This window comes from Aphelocoma coerulescens, chromosome 2 (assembly GCF_041296385.1).
Source record: "Aphelocoma coerulescens isolate FSJ_1873_10779 chromosome 2, UR_Acoe_1.0, whole genome shotgun sequence".
NCBI lineage: Eukaryota > Metazoa > Chordata > Aves > Passeriformes > Corvidae > Aphelocoma > Aphelocoma coerulescens.
In genome coordinates, this window is record NC_091015.1 from 167813288 (window position 1) to 167832050 (window position 18763).

At 60.5% G+C, this 18763-nt stretch overlaps 2 protein-coding genes across 4 annotated transcripts in view; one reads left to right on the forward strand and one right to left on the reverse strand.

The window, feature by feature from the left end:
• The window catches only part of LOC138105529 (alanine aminotransferase 1-like), a 10974-nt gene extending 9972 nt beyond the window's left edge, over positions 1-1002 (forward strand). For both annotated transcript variants that reach the window (XM_069005623.1, XM_069005624.1), the window contains exon 12: positions 821-1002. In XM_069005623.1, coding sequence (XP_068861724.1) covers positions 821-911 — 91 coding nt within the window. In that variant the 3' untranslated portion in view covers positions 912-1002. The remainder of the gene's footprint in view (positions 1-820) is intronic.
• Positions 1003-1134: 132 nt separating this feature from the next.
• LOC138105527 (alanine aminotransferase 2-like) lies at positions 1135-17562 on the reverse strand. Of its 2 annotated transcripts, XM_069005620.1 has the most exons (12): positions 17515-17562; positions 17132-17315; positions 14360-14449; positions 14172-14280; positions 13961-14091; positions 11409-11652; positions 9061-9140; positions 8836-8972; positions 5582-5756; positions 4684-4839; positions 3142-3254; positions 1135-1310 (listed from the first exon to the last, which is right to left on the reverse strand). In XM_069005620.1, the coding sequence occupies exons 2-12, from the start codon at positions 17303-17305 to the stop codon at positions 1220-1222; spliced, it is 1500 nt and encodes a 499-aa protein (XP_068861721.1). In that variant the 5' UTR covers positions 17306-17315; positions 17515-17562; the 3' UTR covers positions 1135-1219. The 2 variants fall into 2 exon arrangements, with proteins under 2 accessions (XP_068861721.1, XP_068861720.1); XM_069005619.1 differs by lacking the exon at positions 17515-17562 and having other exon boundaries at positions 17132-17390.
• Positions 17563-18763: the final 1201 nt, after the last annotated feature.

Here is an 18763-nt window from a genome sequence, read left to right on the forward strand (position 1 = left end):
GATTTGGGATTTGGTATCTTGGATACTGGGATTGTTGGACGTTGGGATGTTGGGATTTTGGGATGGTGGATTTTGATGATGGGTGTTGGGATTTGGGATTTTGGGATATTGGGATGTTGGGAGTTGGGATGTTTGGATGGTGGGATTTTGGGGTTTTGAGATGTTGGGTATCGGGATTTTGGGTGTTGGGATTTTGGAATGTTGGAGTTGGGTGTTGGATGTTGGGATTGTTGGATGTTGGCATTTTGGGATGTTGGATTTTGGGATGTTGGAATTTTGGGATGTTGGATGTTGGGATTTTGGGGCGTTGGATGTCGGGATTTTGGGATGTTGGGATGTGTAATGTGGGATATTGGGATTAGGGATTTTGGGATATCGGATGTTGGGATTTCAGGATGTTGAATGTTGGGTGTTGGATGTTGAATTTAGGGATGTTGGGATTTAGGGATGTTGGGTGTTGAGATGTTGGGATTTTGGGATGGTGGATTTGGGGATGTTGGGATTTTGGAATGTTGGAGTTGGATGTTGGGATTTTGGGATGTTGGAATTGGGGTGTTTGGGTGTTGGGATTTTGGCACGTTGGGATGTTGGATATTGGGATTTTGGGATGTTGGGGTTTGGGATTTTGGGATGTTGGGTGCTGGAATTTTGGGGTGTTGGGTTGTTGGATGTTGGAATGCTGGGATTTCGGGACACTGGGATTTCAGGATTTTGGGATTTCGGGATTTTGGGACACTGGGATTTCGGGATGTCGGGATTTCGGGATGCTGGAATTCCGGGATGTCCCCGGAAGGTCCCAGCCCCCTCCCGCTGTCCCCAGGCTGTCCCTGCTGCTGCCAGCGCCGGCGCTGGAGCGGGCGCTGCTGCTCCTCCGCCGCTTCCACGCCCAATTCCTGCGGGAATTCTCCTGACCTGGAATTCCCCCCCCCATTCCCTCCATCCCATGAAATCCCCCGGATCCCTCCAAAAATCCCCCAAAACGCCGCCCACGGGCGACACCCACTGCTGGTCACTGCCCTTTATTTGGGGACACCCCCTGAGGGGACACGGGGACAGCGTGGGGAGGGGGGACCTGCCCCGGAATTCCCCAAAAAAAGGCACGGAGAGCTTGGAGGCACTTGGAGACCACCGGGATCTGGTGGGAATGATGGGATGGTGAGGGCTGGAGGTGGCAGGAGGTGACAATTGGGGGGGAGGGGGTTGGGGGACGCCGCCCTCGTTAAGAGAATTCCTTGACGAACTTGGTGTAGAAGGCGCTGAGTTTTTCCAGAAGGATCTTCAGCTTCTCCGTGGGCGGCAGGATGGTCATCCTGGCGGGAAAAGAAACGGTGGGAAAAGGGCGGGAATGATAGCGGGACGATCCCTCCGGGGATCCCGAATCCACCGAAAATCCCATGGGCGCGTTCCCTTGGGCACCAAAACTCTCCCGTTCTCCCAGAAATCCCAAAAGTCGCACCCGAGCAGCCCTGGGTGGGATGAGGGAATTTGGGGTGGGGGGATTTGGGAGGGGGATCCTGGGAACAGGGAATGTGGGGTGGAGGTCTCCCAGGAAGAGGAAAATTTGGGGTGGAGGGCCTGGGAAAAGGGAATTTGGGGTGAGGTTCCCTGGGAAGAGGGAATTTGGGATGGGGATCCTGGGAACAGGGAATTTGGGGTGGGGATCTCCTGGAAACAGGGAATTTGGGATTGGGATCCTGGGAAAAGGGAATTTGGGGTGAGATTCCCTGGGAAAGGGGAGTTTGGGATGGGGATCTCCTGGGAAAAGGGAATTTGGGATGGGGATCTCCTGGGAAAAGGGAATTTGGGATTGGAATCCTGGGAAAAGGGAATTTGGGGTGAGGTTCCCTGGGAACAGGGAATTTGGGATGGGGATCTCCTGGGAACAGGGAATTTGGGATTGGGATCCTGGGAACAGGGAATTTGGGGTGGGGATCTCCTGGGAACAGGGAATTTGGGGTGGAGGTCCTGGGAAAGGGGAATTTGGGATTGGGAAAGAGGGAATCTGGGATGGGGACCTCCTGGGAAAGGGGAATTTGGGATGGGGATCCTGGGAAGAGGGAATTTAGGATGGGGATCTCCTGGGAAAGGGGAATTTGGGATGGGGATCCTGGGAACAGGGAATTTGGGATTGGGATCTCCTGGGAAAAGGGAATTTGGGATTGGGATCTCCTGGGAAAAGGGAATTTGGGGTGAGGTTCCCTGGGAACAGGGAATTTGGGATGGGGATGCTGGGAAAGAGGGAATTTGGGATGGGGATCCTGGGAAAAGGGAATTTGGGGTGAGGTTCCCTGGGAACAGGGAATTTGGGGTAGGGATCTCTTGGAAAAAGGCAATTTGGGATGGGGATCTCCTGGGAAAAGGGAATTTAGGATGGGGATCTCTTGGAAAAAGGGAATTTGGGATTGGAATCCTGGGAAAAGGGAATTTGGGGTGAGGCTCCCTGGGAAGAGGGAATTTGGGGTGGGGATACCGGGAAAGAGGGAATTTGGGATGGGGATCCTGGGAAAAGGGAATTTGGGGTGGGGATCTCTTGGAAAAAGGGGATTTGGGATTGGAATCCTGGGAAAAGGGAATTTGGGGTGAGGCTCCCTGGGAAGAGGGAATTTGGGGTGGGGATACCGGGAAAGAGGGAATTTGGGATGGGGATCCTGGGAAAAGGGAATTTGGGGTGGGGATCTCCTGGGAAAAGGGAATTTAGGATGGGGATCTCCTGGGAAAGGGGAATTTGGGGTGGGGATCTCTTGGAAAAAGGGAATTTGGGATGGGGATCCTGGGAAAAGGGAATTTGGGATGGGGAAAGAGGGAATCTGGGATGGGGACCTACTGGGAACAGGGAATTTGGGATGGGGATGTCCTGGGAAAAGGGAATTTGGGATGGGGATCCTGGGAAAAGGGAATTTGGGATGGGGAAAGAGGGAATCTGGGATGGGGACCTACTGGGAACAGGGAATTTGGGATGGGAATCTCCTGGGAACAGAGAATTTGGGGTGAGGTTCCCTGGGAAAGGGGAATTTGGGATTGGGATCCTGGGAACATGGAATTTGGGATGGGGAAAGGGGGAATCTGGGATGGGGACCTCCTGGGTCCAGGGAATTTGGGATGGGGATCCTGGGAACAGGGAATTTGGGGTTGGGATCCCACCGGAAGTGGAAGGTGCCTTCCCGCTGTCCGAAGCCGCTTCCCGGGACGACGCAGATCCCGGTTTCCTCCAGGAGCCTCATGCAGAAGAACATGTCCGGGGCCTGGTTCTTCTCCTGGGAATTCAGGATGGGGACGGAGTCGGAAAAATGGGGAGGGATCCGATCCCACAGGGTGCCAAGGGCTCATGGGGCTCATCCTGCCCAGTCCCACATGGATCGGAAATGATCCCAATGAGTCCCACAGTTCCTGGGATTGATCCCATCCAGCCCCACATGGATTGGGATTGATCCCAATGAGTCCCATGATCCCTGGGATTGATCCCATCCCGCCCCACATGGACCGGGATTGATCCCAATGAGTCCCACGATCCCTGGGATCGATCCCATCCAGCCCACATGGATCGGGATTCGATCCCAATGAGTCCCACGATCCCTGGGATTGATCCCATCCAGCCCCACATGGATCGGGATTGATCCTGATGAGTCCCACGATCCCTGGGATCGATCCCATCCAGCCCCACATGGATCAGGATTGATCCCAATGAGTCCCACAACCCCTGGGATCGATCCCATCCAGCCCCACATGGATCGGGATTCGATCCCAATGAGTCCCACGATCCCTGGGATTGATCCCATCCAGCCCACATGGACCGGGATTGATCCTGATGAGTCCCGTGATCCCTGGGATTGATCCCATCCAGCCCCACATGGATCAGGATTGATCCTGATGAGTCCCATGATCCCTGGGATCGATCCCATCCAGCCCCACATGGATCGGGATTGATCCTGATGAGTCCCATGATCCCTGGGATTGATCCCATCCACCCCACATGGACTGGGATGGATCCTGATGAGTCCCACAACCCCTGGGATCGATCCCATCCAGCCCCACATGGACCGGGATTGATCCCAATGAGTCCCAGGATCCCTGGGATTGATCCCATCCAGCCCCACATGGATCGGGATTGATCCCGATGAGTCCCACAATTCCTGGGATCGATCCCATCGAGCCCACATGGATTGGGATCGATCCCAATGAGTCCCACGATCCCTGGGATCGATCCCATCCAGCCCCACATGGATTGGGATTGATCCCAATGAGTCCCATGATCCCTGGGATCGATCCCATCCAGCCCCACATGGATCAGGATTGATCCCACCCAATTCCACATGGATCAGGACTGATCCCATCCATCCCCACATCTCCTAGTTTGGGATCTCGTCCATTCCCACATCTCCCAGTTCAGATCCCGTCCATCCCCACATCTCCCAGGACTGATCCTGTCCATTCCCACATCTCCCAGTTTGGGATCCCACCTATCCCCACATCTCCCAGTTCAGATCCAGGTGGCCCCACATCTCCCAGTTTGGATCCCATCCATCCCCACATCTCCCAGTTCGGATCCCATCCATCCCCACATCTCCCAGTTGGGATCCCATCCATCCCCACATCTCCCAGTTGGGATCTGGGTGGTCCCACATCCCCTGGGATGGATCCTGCCCATCCCCACATTCCCGCTCGGATCCCGGCGTTCCCGGGCACCTTGGCGGCGGCCAGGGCGCGGGCGGGGAGGTCGATCCGAGGGAAGGAGTACATGGCGCCCTGCACGGGGTTGCAGTGGATCCCGGGGGTCCGGTTGAAGATCTCCTGGGTCAGCCGAGCCTTTTCCGCCAGGGAGTTGAGCACGGCCTCCTTCTCCTGTGGGATAACGGGATGGGAATTCTGTTCCAGGCCATCCCATCCCATCCCATCCCATCCCATCCCATTCCATCCCATAGATCCCGTCCCATCCCACCCCATGGATCCCATCCCATCCCATTCCATCCCATCCCACCACAGCCCATCCTTATCCCCCATCCCAACTCATTCCCAGCCCTATCCCCATCTTTATCCCACTCCATCCCACCCCATCCCATGGATCCCATCCATCCCACCCCATCCCACTCCATCCCATAGATCCCATCTCTATCCCCATCCCACCCCACCCCACCCCACCCCACCCCACCCCATCCCATCCCACCCCATCCCATCCCATCCCATCCCATCCCATCCCATCCCATAGATCCCATCTCTAGCCCCATCCCACCCCACCCCACCCCATCCCATCCCACCCCATCCCATCCCTTCCCACCCCATCCCATCCCATGGATCCCATCCCATCCCGTCCCATCCCATAGATCCCATCCCATAGATCCCATCCCATCCCATAGATCCCATCCCACCCCATCCCATCCCATCCCACTCCACTCCATCCCACCCCACCCCATCCCCATCCCATCTCATCCCCGTCCCATCACCCCATCCCATCATCCCATCCCATCATCCCATCCCACCCCATGGATCCCATCTCACCCCATGGATCCCATCCCACCCCATGGATCCCATCCCATCCCATCCCATGCCACCCCACTCCATCCCACCCCATCCCGCCGCTCCGTACAGCCTGGAAGCGCTCGTAGGACGGCTCTCCGGGTTTGGGCGGATCCATGACCACATCCAGGACCATCTGCCCGGGCACGGGCGGGCACAGCCGGACGGACACGAGCTTGGACAGCTGCATCTTCACCTCCGGGTCCATGTTCACCACTTCCACATATCCGCTCCGCAGCCCGCACCTGCCGGACACCGCCCGGAATCGGCATCGCCGGGAAGCGCGGAGGGGACGGAGGGAGCGGGGAATGGGGATGGAAGCCATGGGAGGAGAGACGGGGATGGGGGTTCATCGTGGAAGCCATGGATGGGAGCTGTGGGTGGAATCCATGGGTGAAGGTCCATGGATGGGGGTTTGGGGTAGGAATCCGTGGATGGGAGCTGCGGGTGGAATCCATGGGTGAAGGTCCATGGATGGGGGTTTGGGGTAGGAATCCGTGGATGGGAGCTGTGGGTGGAATCCATGGGTGAAGGTCCATGGATGGGGGTTTGGGGTAGGAATCCATGGATGGGAGCTGTGGGTGGAATCCATGGATGAAGGTCCATGGATGGGGGTTTGGGGTAGGAATCCGTGGATGGGAGCTGCGGGTGGAATCCATGGGTGAAGGTCCATGGGTGGGGGTTTGGGGTAGGAATCCGTGGATGGGAGCTGTGGGTGGAATCCATGGGTGAAGGTCCATGGGTGGGGGTTTGGGGTAGGAATCCGTGGATGGGAGCTGTGGGTGGAATCCATGGGTGAAGGTCCATGGATGGGGGTTTGGGGTAGGAATCCGTGGATGGGAGCTGTGGGTGGAATCCATGGGTGAAGGTCCATGGATGGGGGATTGGGGTAGGAATCCATGGATGGGAGCTGTGGGTGGAATCCATGGGTGAAGGTCCATGGATGGGGGTTTGGGGTAGGAATCCGTGGATGGGAGCTGTGGGTGGAATCCATGGGTGAAGGTCCATGGATGGGGGTTTGGGGTAGGAATCCGTGGATGGGAGCTGCGGGTGGAATCCATGGGTGAAGGTCCATGGATGGGGGATTGGGGTAGGAATCCATGGATGGGAGCTGTGGGTGGAATCCATGGGTGAAGGTCCATGGATGGGGGATTGGGGTAGGAATCCATGGGTGGGAGCTGTAGGTGGAATCCATGGGTGAAGGTCCATGGATGGGGGGTTGGGGTAGGAATCCATGGATGGGAACAGAGAGAAGGACCCATGGATGGGAGCTGTGGGTGGGAATCTGTGGGTGGGATCCATGGGTGGGAACCTATGGATGGAATCCATGAATGGAGGTCTGTGATGGGAACGTGGATGGGATCCATGGATAGGAACCTATGGAGAGGGACTCCTGGATGGGGGTTCATCATGGAACCCATGGATGGGAGTCATGGATGGGAACCCATGGATAGGGGTCTGGGGTGGAAATCCATGGGTAGGACCATGTGGAGAAGGACCCATGGACAGGAACCTATGGAGATCAGAATCTATGGATGGGATCCATGGATGGGATCCATGGATGGGGGTCTGGGGTGGGAATCTATGGATGGGGGTTCATCATGGAACCCATGGATGGGAGTCATGGATGGGGGTCTGGGATGGAAATCCATGGATAGGAACATGTGGAGAAGGACCCATGGATGGGACCCATGGACAGGACCCATGAACAGGAACCTATGGAGATCAGAATCCATGGATAGGACCCATGGATCAGAATCTATGGATGAGATCCATGGATGGGAATCTATGGATGGGATCCACTGATAGGAACCTATGGAGAGGGACCCATGGATGGGATTCATGAAAAGGAATCTACAGAGAGGGATCCATGGATTTGGATCCATGAGTGGAACCCATGGAGAGGAACCCATGGATAGAACCCATGGGTGGGGGTCTGTGATGGGAACCCATGGATGGGATCCATGGATAGGATCCACAGATGGGAACCTATGGAGAGGGACCCATGGATGGGATCCATGGGTGGGGGTCTGTGATGGGAACCCATGGATGGGATCCATGGATAGGATCCACAGATGGGAACCTATGGAGAGGGACTCATGGATGGGGGTTCATCATGGAACCCATGGATGGGAGTCATGGATGGGATCCATGGATGGGGGGCTGGGGTGGAAATCCATGGATAGGAACATGTGGAGAAGGACCCATGGACAGGAACCTATGGAGATCAGAATCTATGGATGGGATCCATGGATGGGATCCATGGATGGGGGTCTGTGATGGGAATCTATGGATGGGGGTTCATCATGGAACCCATGGATGGGAGTCATGGATGGGGGTCTGGGATGGAAATCCATGGATAGGAACATGTGGAGAAGGACCCATGGATGGGACCCATGGACAGGACCCATGAACAGGAACCTATGGAGATCAGAATCCATGGATAGGACCAATGGATCAGAATCTATGGATGAGATCCATGGATGGGAATCTATGGATGGGATCCACTGATAGGAACCTATGGAGAGGGACCCATGGATGGGATTCATGAAAAGGAATCTACAGAGAGGGATCCATGGATTTGGATCCATGAGTGGAACCCATGGAGAGGAACCCATGGATAGAACCCATGGGTGGGGGTCTGTGATGGGAACCCATGGATGGGATCCATGGATAGGATCCACAGATGGGAACCTATGGAGAGGGACCCATGGATGGGGGTTCATCATGGAACCCATGGATGGGAGTCATGGATGGGATCCATGGATGGGGGGCTGGGGTGGAAAATCCATGGACAGGACCATGTGGAGAAGGACCTGTGGATAGGAACCCATGGAGAGGGACCCATGGATCAGAATCTATGGATGGGACCCACTGATAGGAACCTATGGAGAGGGATCCATGGATGGGACCCATGGATGGGACCCATGGATGGGACATGGCATCCATGGAGTCACCTCCAACCCCAATCTGGAAGATCCATGGGGTGGTGGCATCCCCATCCCCAATCCATGACATCCATGGGATGATGGCATCTCCATCCCTACGTCACCTCCACCCCCATCCCAGGGGATCCACGAGGTGGTGGCAGCCCCAATACCAACCCCAGGAGATCCACGGGGTGGTGGCATCTCCATCCCCAATCCATGACATCCACGGGGTGGTGGCATCTCCATCCCCAATCCATGACATCCATGGGGTGGTGGCATCTCCATCCCTCCATCCTCCCCATCCCCTCCATCCCACCCCATCTCATGGGACCGGTGGGACCCCGGCCACCACCCGGCGTGGTGACAATTCCAGGCTGGGGACTCCAGGACTCACTCTCCCATGAATCCCTTGGAGATGGAGTGGAAGGAGGCCAACTCCACCACCTCCGAGTAGGGCGGCCCCATCTCGGCCAAGACCTTCTTGAAGGAGTGGAAGGCCGAGCCCTGGGCGTAGATGTTGTCCTGGTACACCTGGAGGGGACATCCCGGGATGTCACCTGGAATTCCGGGGTTTTCCCGGGAATGGGGGACACCCCCAGGTCCCCCCGGCCCCGCCCACCTCGTCGGCCATGAGGAAAAGCTTCTCCTCGTAGGCGAATTTGATGACGTCCTCGATGCATTCCCGGCTCTGGACCTGGCCTGGGGACACCGAGAGGGGACATGGGGACACTGGAACTGGGCGGGGAGGGCAGCCCAGCCTGGAACTGGGGTCCCAGTCCAGCCCAGGGGTCCCAGTCCAGTCTTGGGGTCCCAGTCCAGGTTTGGGACCCCAATCCCAGTCTCTGGATACCAATCCAGTTTTGGGGTCCCAATCAAATCCTGGGGTCCCAGTCCTGCGGTCCCAGTCCAGTTTTGGGGTCCCAGTCCAGCCCCAGGATCCCAGTCCCTTCCAGGTGTCCCAGTCCAGTTTTGGGGTCCCAGTCCAGTCTTGAGGTTCCAATCCCAGTCTATGGATCCCAGTCCAGTCTTGGGGTCCCAGTCAAGTCCTGGGGTTCCAGTCCTGGGGTCCCAGTCCAGTCTTGGGGTCCCAGTCCAGTCTTGAGGTCCCAGTCCAGCCCCAGGATCCCAGTCCCTTCCAGGTGTCCCAGTCCAGTTCTGGGGTCCCAGTCCAGTCTTGGGGTTCCAATCCCAGTCTATGGATCCCAACCCAGTTTTGGGGTCCCAATCAAATCCTGGGGTCCCAGTTCTGGGATCCCAGTCCAGTTTTGGGTTCCCAGTCCAGTTTTGGGGTCCCAGTCCAGCCCCAGGATCCCAGTCCCTTCCAGGTGTCCCAGTCCAGTTTTGGGGTCCCAGTCCAGTTTTGGGGTCCCAGTCCAGCCCAGGAGTCCCAGTCCAGGTTTGGGACCCCAATCCCAGTCTATGGATCCCAACCCAGTTTTGGGGTCCCAGTGAACTCCTGGGGTCCCAGTGCAGTCTTGGGGTCCCAACTCGGGGTTCCCAGTCCACCCCAGGTTCCCACCCCAGGTCTTCCCCCATGGATCCCATCCCAGTATCCCACCCCATGGACCCCACCCCACTCCAGGCCTCCTTCCCCATGGACTCCATCCCACCCCAGATATTCCAACCCATGGATCCCATCCCACATATCCCACCCAGTGGATCCCATCCCATCCCATTGAATTCTACCCCAGACATGCCACCCCACACATCCCACATATCCCACCCCCATGGATCCCATCCCACCCCAGATATCCCAACCCCATGGATCCCATCCCAACCCATCCCAAATATCCCACAGCAGATATCCCAACCCCATGGATCCCAACCCATCCCAAATATCCCATCCCAGATATCCCACCCCATGGATCCCATCCCAACCCATCCCAAATATCCCACACCAGATATCCCAATCCCATGGATCCCAACCCATCCCAAATATCCCACAGCAGATATCCCAACCCCATAGATCCCAACCCATCCCAAATATCCCACAGCAGATATCCCAACCCCATAGATCCCAACCCATCCCAAATATCCCATCCCAGATATCCCACCCCATGGATCCCATCCCATCCCAACCCGTCCCAAATATCCCACCCCACAAATCCCACCCCAACACTGGGATCCCACCCCACTCCAAGTGTCCCATCCCAAGAATCCCACTCCAGATATCCCAACCCACATATCCGACCCAGTGGATCCCATCCCATCCCAGATATCCCACCCCATGAATCCCATCCCAGATATCCCAACCCACATATCCAACCTAGTGGATCCCATCCCATCCCAGATATCCCACCCCATGAATCCCATCCCATCCCATCCCAGATATCCCAACCCACATATTCGACCCAGTGGATCCCATCCCAACCCATCCCACACCAGATATCCCATGCCATGAATCCCATTCCAACACTGGGATCCCACCCCACTCCAAGTGTCCCACCCCAAGAATCCCACTCCAGATACCCCAACCCACATATCTGACCCAGTGGATCCCATCCCATCCCAGATATCCCAACCCACATATCTGACCCAGTGGATACCATCCCATCCCATCCCATCCCATCCCATCCCATCCCATCCCATCCCATGAACTCCATCCCATGAATCCCATCCCATCCCACCCCAGATATCCCATCCCAGATATCCCACCCCATGAATCCCATCCCATCCCAGATATCCCAACCCACATATTTGACCCAGTGGATCCCATCCCAGATATCCCATCCCATCCCATCCCATCCCATCCCATCCCATCCCATCCCATCCCATCCCATCCCATGAATCCCATCCCACAAATCCCACCCCAGATATCCCACCCCAGATATCCTACCCCACGAATCCCATCCCAACACTGGGACCCCACCCCAGGTGTCCCCCCCCATGAATCCCATCCCATCCCATCCCACCCCACAGATCCCATCCCACCCCATAAACCCCACCCCGCCCCGCTGCCCCCGTTACCGGTGGGGTTGCCGGGGTTGATGATGCAGAGCACGCGGGGGCAGCAGCGCTTGCGGCCCTCGGCCAGCGCCCGGCGCAGCTCGGCCACGTCCAGCGCCCAGCAGCGCTCTTCGGCCAGGTAATAATTGACCTGCACCGCGTCCAGCTCGGCCAGCGCGGCCGAGTACAGCGGGTACTGCGGGATCGGGATCAGCACCCCCGTGCGCGACGACCCCGAACCCGACACCAGCAGCTTCAGGATGCTCTGGGGGCGAGGAGAGACGTGGGGTGAGGTGGGGACATCGTGGGGACATCGTGGGGACAGTGAGGGCATGGGATGGGGTGGAGATAGAGGTTGCGGACGTGGGGACATCGTGGGGACAGTGAGGGGACAATGAGGGACAGGTTGGGGTGGAGATAGAGGTCGTGGACATGGGGACATCGTGGGGACAATGAGGGGACAGTGAGGGCATGGGATGGGGTGGAGATAGAGGTCGTGGACATGGGGACATCGTGGGGACAATGAGGGGACAGTGAGGGCATGGGATGGGGTGGAGATAGAGGTCGTGGACATGGGGACATCGTGGGGACAATGAGGGGATGGTGAGGGCATGGGATGGGGTGGAGATAGAGGTCGTGGGTGTGGGGACATCGTGGGGACAGTGAGGGGATGGGATGGGGTGGAGATAGAGGTCGTGGGTGTGGGGACATCGTGGGGACATCATGGGGACAGTGAGGGGATGGGATGGGGTGGAGATAGGGGTTGCGGATGTGGGGACAATGAGGGGACAGTGAGGGCATGGGATGGGGTGGAGATAGAGGTCGTGGACATGGGGACATCGTGGGGACAATGAGGGGAGAGTGAGGGCATGGGATGGGGTGGAGATAGAGGTCGTGGACATGGGGACATCGTGGGGACAATGAGGGGACAATGAGGGACAGGTTGGGGTGGAGATAGAGGTCGTGGACATGGGGACATCATGAGGACATCATGGGGACAGTGAGGGCATGGGAGGGGGTGGAGATAGAGGTCGTGGGTGTGGGGACATCGTGGGGACAATGAGGGGACGGGTTAGAGTGGGAATCAGGACATTGTGGGGTCATCATGGGGACAGTGAGGGACAGGTTGGGGTGGAGATAGAGGTTGTGGACATGGGGACATCGTGGGGACATCGTGGGGACATCGTGGGGACAGTGAGGGCATGGGATGGGGTGGAGATAGAGGTTGCGGATGTGGGGACAATGAGGGGATGGTGAGGGCATGGGATGGGGTGGAGATAGAGGTCATGGACATGGGGACATCGTGGGGACAATGAGGGGACAGTGAGGGGATGGGATGGGGTGGAGATAGAGGTCGTGGGTGTGGGGACATCGTGGGGACAGTGAGGGCATGGGATGGGGTGGAGATAGAGGTCGTGAGTGTGGGGACATCGTGGGGACAATGAGGGGACGGGTTAGGGTGGGAATCAGGACATTGTGGGGTCATCATGGGGACAGTGAGGGACAGGTTGGGGTGGAGATAGAGGTTGTGGACATGGGGACATCGTGGGGACATCGTGGGGACAGTGAGGGCATGGGATGGGGTGGAGATAGAGGTCATGGACGTGGGGACACCGTGGGGACATTGTGGGGACAATGAGGGGACGGTGAGGGGATGGGATGGGGTGGAGATAGAGGTTGTGGGTGTGGGGACATCATGGGGACAATGAGGGGACATGAGGATGGTGAAGGGACAGGTTGGGGTGGAGATAGAGGTCATGGGTGTGGGGACATCGTGGGGACAGTGAGGGCATGGGATGGGTGGGAATCGACATTGTGGGGTCATCGTGGGGACAATGAGGGGACGGGTTACGGGGGCATAGGGACATCTTGAGGACACTGTTGGTGTGGACATGAGGACGTCATGGGGACATCATGGGGACGTCATGGGGACATCGGGGGATGTGGTGTGGGCATGGACACGGGGACATCGTGGGGACATCACGGGGACGTGGTTGGGGTGGGCGTGGGGACGACGAGGGGACAGGAAGGGTGCTGGAGACAGAGGTCATGGGTGTGGGGACACTGAGGGGACACAGGTGGTGTGGCCCCAGGGACAACATGGGGACACCTTTAGTGCGGCCATGGGGACAGTGAGGGGTCAGGGATGGTGAGGGCACGGGGACAACGAGGGGTCAGCAACGCGGGGACAGCGCGGGGACAGCCGGACCGTGGAGGTGGCGTGTGGACACGGGGACGACGAGGGGACGCCGCCGCTGTGACCACGGGGACAACGTGGGGCTGGGGACGGCACAGGGCCACCGTCACCGTGACAACGCCACGGCCTTGGGGACAACGCGGTGCCACCCCCGGCGTGGGACGATGCCGGGGCCGGCAGCTGGCACAGCCCCCGGCCAGGCGTGGGGACACCAAGGACACGCCACCCCCTCCCCCCGCCTCGGGCACTGCCCGTCCCGGGGCCGGCGCCAAGAGTGGCACAAAGGTCCCTTTGTCGCCGCCCGCCGTGGGAACGGCCCGGGGGGGTGGCACCGCGCCCGGTGTCCCCCGGGAGGGGGTGGCCGACGTCGCCGTACCACGATGGCGTCGCTGGCGCCGGTGGACAGGAAGATGTCCTGGGCCCTGGCGGGGACACCGTCGCGGCGCTGGATGTAGCGCGCCACGTCCTCCCGCACCAGATCGATGCCGGGGCTGGCGCTGTAGGAGCCTGCGGAGGGGACAGCGCGGGTGACACCGGCACCGGGAGGTGACACCGGCGCTGGCCCCGCCGGGGGAGGTGACACCGACCCGCGCTCTGGCCACCGCAGGCCGCCAGAAGTCGCCGCGCCCGCTCCTTGGCGTCGCTGGGGAGGTTCGGGTCCTGGAGCAGCTCCGGGCACAGGCACAGCGCCGTCACCTGAGGGGACAGCTGGGTGACACCTGGGGGGTGGTGGCCGCCCCCGAGGTGGCACCGAAGGTGGCGGTGGTGGCCGTACCTGGCGCAGGAAGGTGATGGGTTTCTGTCCCATGGCTTGCGCGTCACCGATGTTGGCCTTGATCACCTCGGTGAAGGGCTTGGGGACACCCTGAGGGGACGGGGACACGCGTGGGGACAGCGGGGACGGGGGTGGGGACGGGGACAAGGGACAGGGATTGGAGGGATCGGGATGGGGACAGCGGGGACGGGGGTGAGGATGAGGACAAGGGATGGGGACAGCGGGGACAGGGATGGGGATGGGGACAAGGGACAGGGACAGGGGTGGGGATGGGGACAAGGGACAGGGATGGGGACAGCAGGGACACGGATGGGGACAAGGGACAGGGATGGGGACAAGGGACAGGGATGGGGACAGCAAGGACAGGGATAGGGGATGGGGACAAGGGACGGGGACAGGGGTGGGGATGAGGACAGGGATGGGGACAGCAGGGACAGGGATGGGAATGGGGACAGCGGGGATAGGGATGGGGACAAGGGACAGGGACAGGGGTGGGGATGGGGACAGCGGGGATAGGGATGGGGACAAGGGACAGGGATAGGGATAGGGAATAGGGACAAGGGACAGGGATGGGGACAAGGGACAGGGATGGGGACAAGGGACGGATGGGGACAGCAGGGACAGGGATGGGGGATCGGGACAAGGGACGGGGACGGGGGTGGGGATGAGGACAGGGATGGGGACAGGGACAGCAGGGACAGGGATGGGGACAGGGACAGGGATGGCGACAAGGGACGGGGACAGCAGGGACAGGGATGGGGACAAGGACAGCGGGGGCAGGGATGGGGACAAGGACAGGGACAGCAGGGACAGGGATGGGGACAGGGACAGGGATAGGGATGCAGATGGGGACAGGGATGGGGACACAGGGACAGAGATGTGACAAGGGCAGGGGTGGGAATGGGGACAGGGACAAGGTCAGGGACGGGGTGGGGACAGGGACAAGAGTAGGGACAGGAATGGGGACAGGGTCAGGAATGAGGTGGCGACAGGGACGGGGACACAAACAGGGCAGGGGTCACGAGCCGCCTGTCCCCACCCAGGGCCAGCCCCGCTGTCACACGGGTGGCACCACCCGTGTCCCCTGTCCTGGCAGTGGCAGGGAGCCGGGGACCTCGGGAACGCCGGGAAGGGGAACTTTGGGGGCTTTGGGGACCTTGGGGACACCAGGGCCAGCCTGGCGTGGCAGTGACCATGTCCCCACCCCCCAGCGCCGCCGTGTCCCCAAGCCAGGTGACCTCGGCCACCTCCCGCCACGGCCGGACTTTGGCCACCTCGGCGGGACCGGACTCTGCCCCGGGTGGCACCGCCCCGAATGTGTCGCCTCTGTCGCCTGGCCTCACCCCTGTCACCCCCCCTGCCACCCCACGGTGTCCCCAAACCCCCGCCCCCGCCCCCCAAAAGGGAGCCGATCCCGAGGCGAGGGAAAGTTCCCGGGTGGCAGCAGGGACACGGGGAGGGGACAGAGGGGACCCTGGGGGGTTAAATCCCTTTTTGGGGGGGTAAAACCCCTTTTTTGGGGGGTAAAACCCCTTTTTTGGGGTGCCCTGGGGGAGTAAAACCCCCTTTTTTGGGGGGGAACCCCCTTTTCCTGGGGGGTAAAACCCGTTTTTTGGGAGGGAAAGACCCTTTTTTGGGGTAAAACCCCTTTTATTGGGGGGGGGGTAAACCCCCGTTTTTGGGGGTGCTTATGGGGCGGGAGGGGCCCGGTTTGGGGGTGCCCCGTTTTGGGGAGGGAGACTCGGTTTTGGGGGGTCCCGGTTTGGGGTTGGGGGGTCCCGGTTTGGGGTTGTTAGTCCCGGTTTGGGGTCGTTGGTCCCGGTTTGTGGAATTCTCCCAGTTTTGGGAGTTCGGGGTTGGGATTATCCCGGTCCGGGAGGGTTATCCCGGTTCAGGGCTGGGTTATCCCGATCCAGGAGGGGTTATCCCGGTTTGGGGTCGCGTTATCCCGGTTCGGAGTGGGATTATCCTGGTTCTGGGGGGGTGTTCCCGGTTCAGGGCTGGGTTATCCCGGTCCAGGAGGGGTTATCCCAGTTGTCCCTTATCCCGGTTCGGGGGAGGGGGGGATATCCCGGTTCAGGGTGGGATATCCCGGTGCTGGAGAGCTGTTGCCGGTTTGGGATCGGGATATCCCGGTTCGGGAAGGGGTGTCCCGGTTCGGGGCCGGGATATCCCTGTTCTGGGGGGGGGGGGGGCTATTCCCAGTCCGGGAGTATTATCCCAATCCGGGAGGGGTTATCCCGGTTCCAGGGTGGGATTATCCCTGTTCTGGGGGGGGGGGGGGGTTATGCCGGTCCGGGAGGGGTTATCCCGGTTCTAGGGTGGGATATCCCAGTCCGGGAGGGTTTATCCCTGTTCCAGGGTGGGATATCCCGGTCCTAGGGTGGGATATCCCAATCCGGGAGGGTTTATCCCGGTTCCAGGGGGGGGTTATCCCGGTTCCAGGGTGGATTATCCCGGTCCGGGAGGGGTTATCCCGGTTCCAGGGTGGGATATCCCGGTTCCAGGGGGGGTTATCCCGGTTCCAGTGTGGGATATCCCGGTTCCAGGGGGGGTTATCCCGGTTCCAGGGGGGGTTATCCCGGTCCAGGAGGGTTCATCCCGGTTCCAGGGTGGGTTATCCCGGTTCCAGTGTGGGTTATCCCGGTTCCAGGGTGGGTTATCCCGGTTCCAGGGGGGGTTATCCCGGTTCCAGGGTGGGATATCCCGGTTCCAGGGTGGGTTATCCCGGTTCCAGGGTGGGTTATCCCGGTTTTCTGGGGTTGCCGGTACCTTACGCAGCTCCTGCTCGAGTTCCAAGGCGCGGGTGACGATGGGGCCGCGCACCGCGTACTCCACGCGGCGAATCGCGGGGTTCATGGTCTCGAGGGTCAAGACCGGAGCCCCCCGGCTCCCCCGGGGACCCCCGGGAGCCCCGAGCTCCGCCGCCGCCGCCGCCGCCGCCATCGCCAGGAGCCTGCGGGGCCGCAGCGCCCGGAGCGCCCTCAGCGCCCGCATCCTCCGCCCGCCCCACCCCGGGCCACCCCGGTGGCACTCGAGGCCACCTCCCTCCCCTCCCCCGCCCGGCTCCGCTGGTGACACCCCAAAATCCGCCCCCGGTGACCCCAAAAGCGGCCGCTCCCCCCCCCCCCCCCCAGCCCCGGCCTTGAGGCTACCGGCAACTCCCCGCGGCAACGGGCAGCGGGCAACGGGCGAAGGGCAACCGGCACCGGGAGGGGGCAACGGGCACCGGGAGGGGGGAGGGGACAGCGGGGAAAGGGGGGTGGCACCGGGAAAGGGGGGTGGCACCGGGACATCGGGAAAGGGGGGGCACCGGGAAAGGGGGGTGGCACCGGGACACCGGGAAAGGGGGGGGCACCGGGATCGGGGACAGCGGGCACCGGGAAAAGGGGACAAACAGCACCGGGAAAGGGGGGGGCACCGGGAAAAGGGGACAGCGGGCACCGGGAAAGGGGACAAACGGCACCGGGAAAAGGGGACAGCGGGCACCGGGAAAGGGGACAAACGGCACCGGGAAAAGGGGACAGCGGGCACCGGGAAAGGGGACAAACGGCACCGGGAAAAGGGGACAGCGGGCATCGGGAAAGGGGACAAACGGCACCGGGATCGGGGACAGCGGGCATCGGGAAAGGGGGACAAACAGCACCGGGAAAAGGGGACAGCGGGCATCGGGAAAGGGGACAAACGGCACCGGGATCGGGGACAGCGGGCATCGGGAAAGGGGGACAAACAGCACCGGGAAAAGGGGACAGCGGGCATCGGGAAAGGGGACAAACGGCACCGGGAAAGGGGACAAACGGCACCGGGAAAGGGGCACCGGGAAAGGGGACAAACGGCACCGGGAAAAGGGGGTGGCACCGGGATCGGGGACAGCGGGCACCGGGCACGGGACACCGGGAAAGGGGACAAACGGCACCGGGAAAAGGGGGTGGCACCGGGATCGGGGACAGCGGGCACCGGGCACGGGGCACCGGGAAAGGGGACAAACGGCACCGGGAATGGGACACCGGGAGCGCGCACACGGCAGCGGGAAGGGGACATCGGGAATGGGGGTGGCACCGGCACAGGAACTGGCACCGGGAAGGGGACACTGGGAATGGGACACCTGGAGCGGGCACATGGCAGCGGGGACAGCGGGCAGAGGGAAAGGGGTGGCACCGGGAAGGGGACAGCAGGAAAGGAGGTGGCACCGGTGACAACTGGCACCGGGCACGGGACACTGGGAAAAAGGAGGTGGCACCGGGACTGTGAGGAGGTGTCACCCCACGGGGTGGGGACAGGCGACACGGGGGCGGTGGGACACGGGGATGAGGGAATTTGGGACGTGGGGACACGGAGGGGACACGGAGGGGGGGGGGACACGGGGATATCGGGCCCCCAGGTGACCCGAGGGGAAGGGACACG

What these genes read in the sequence shown, in the direction of transcription:
- LOC138105527 (XM_069005619.1), bottom strand. Translation starts at nt 17,356, where the DNA reads ATGCGGGCGCTGAGGGCGCTCCGGGCGCTGCGGCCCCGCAGGCTCCTG. An exon ending in CTGCGGTGGCCAGAGCGCGG is followed by an intron (nt 14,092 to 14,171) that starts GTCGGTGTCACC and finishes TCCCCTCCGCAG; the next exon opens with GCTCCTACAGCGCCAGCCCC. An exon ending in TTTTCCTCATGGCCGACGAG is followed by an intron (nt 8,973 to 9,060) that starts GTGGGCGGGGCC and finishes TGTCCCCTCCAG; the next exon opens with GTGTACCAGGACAACATCTA.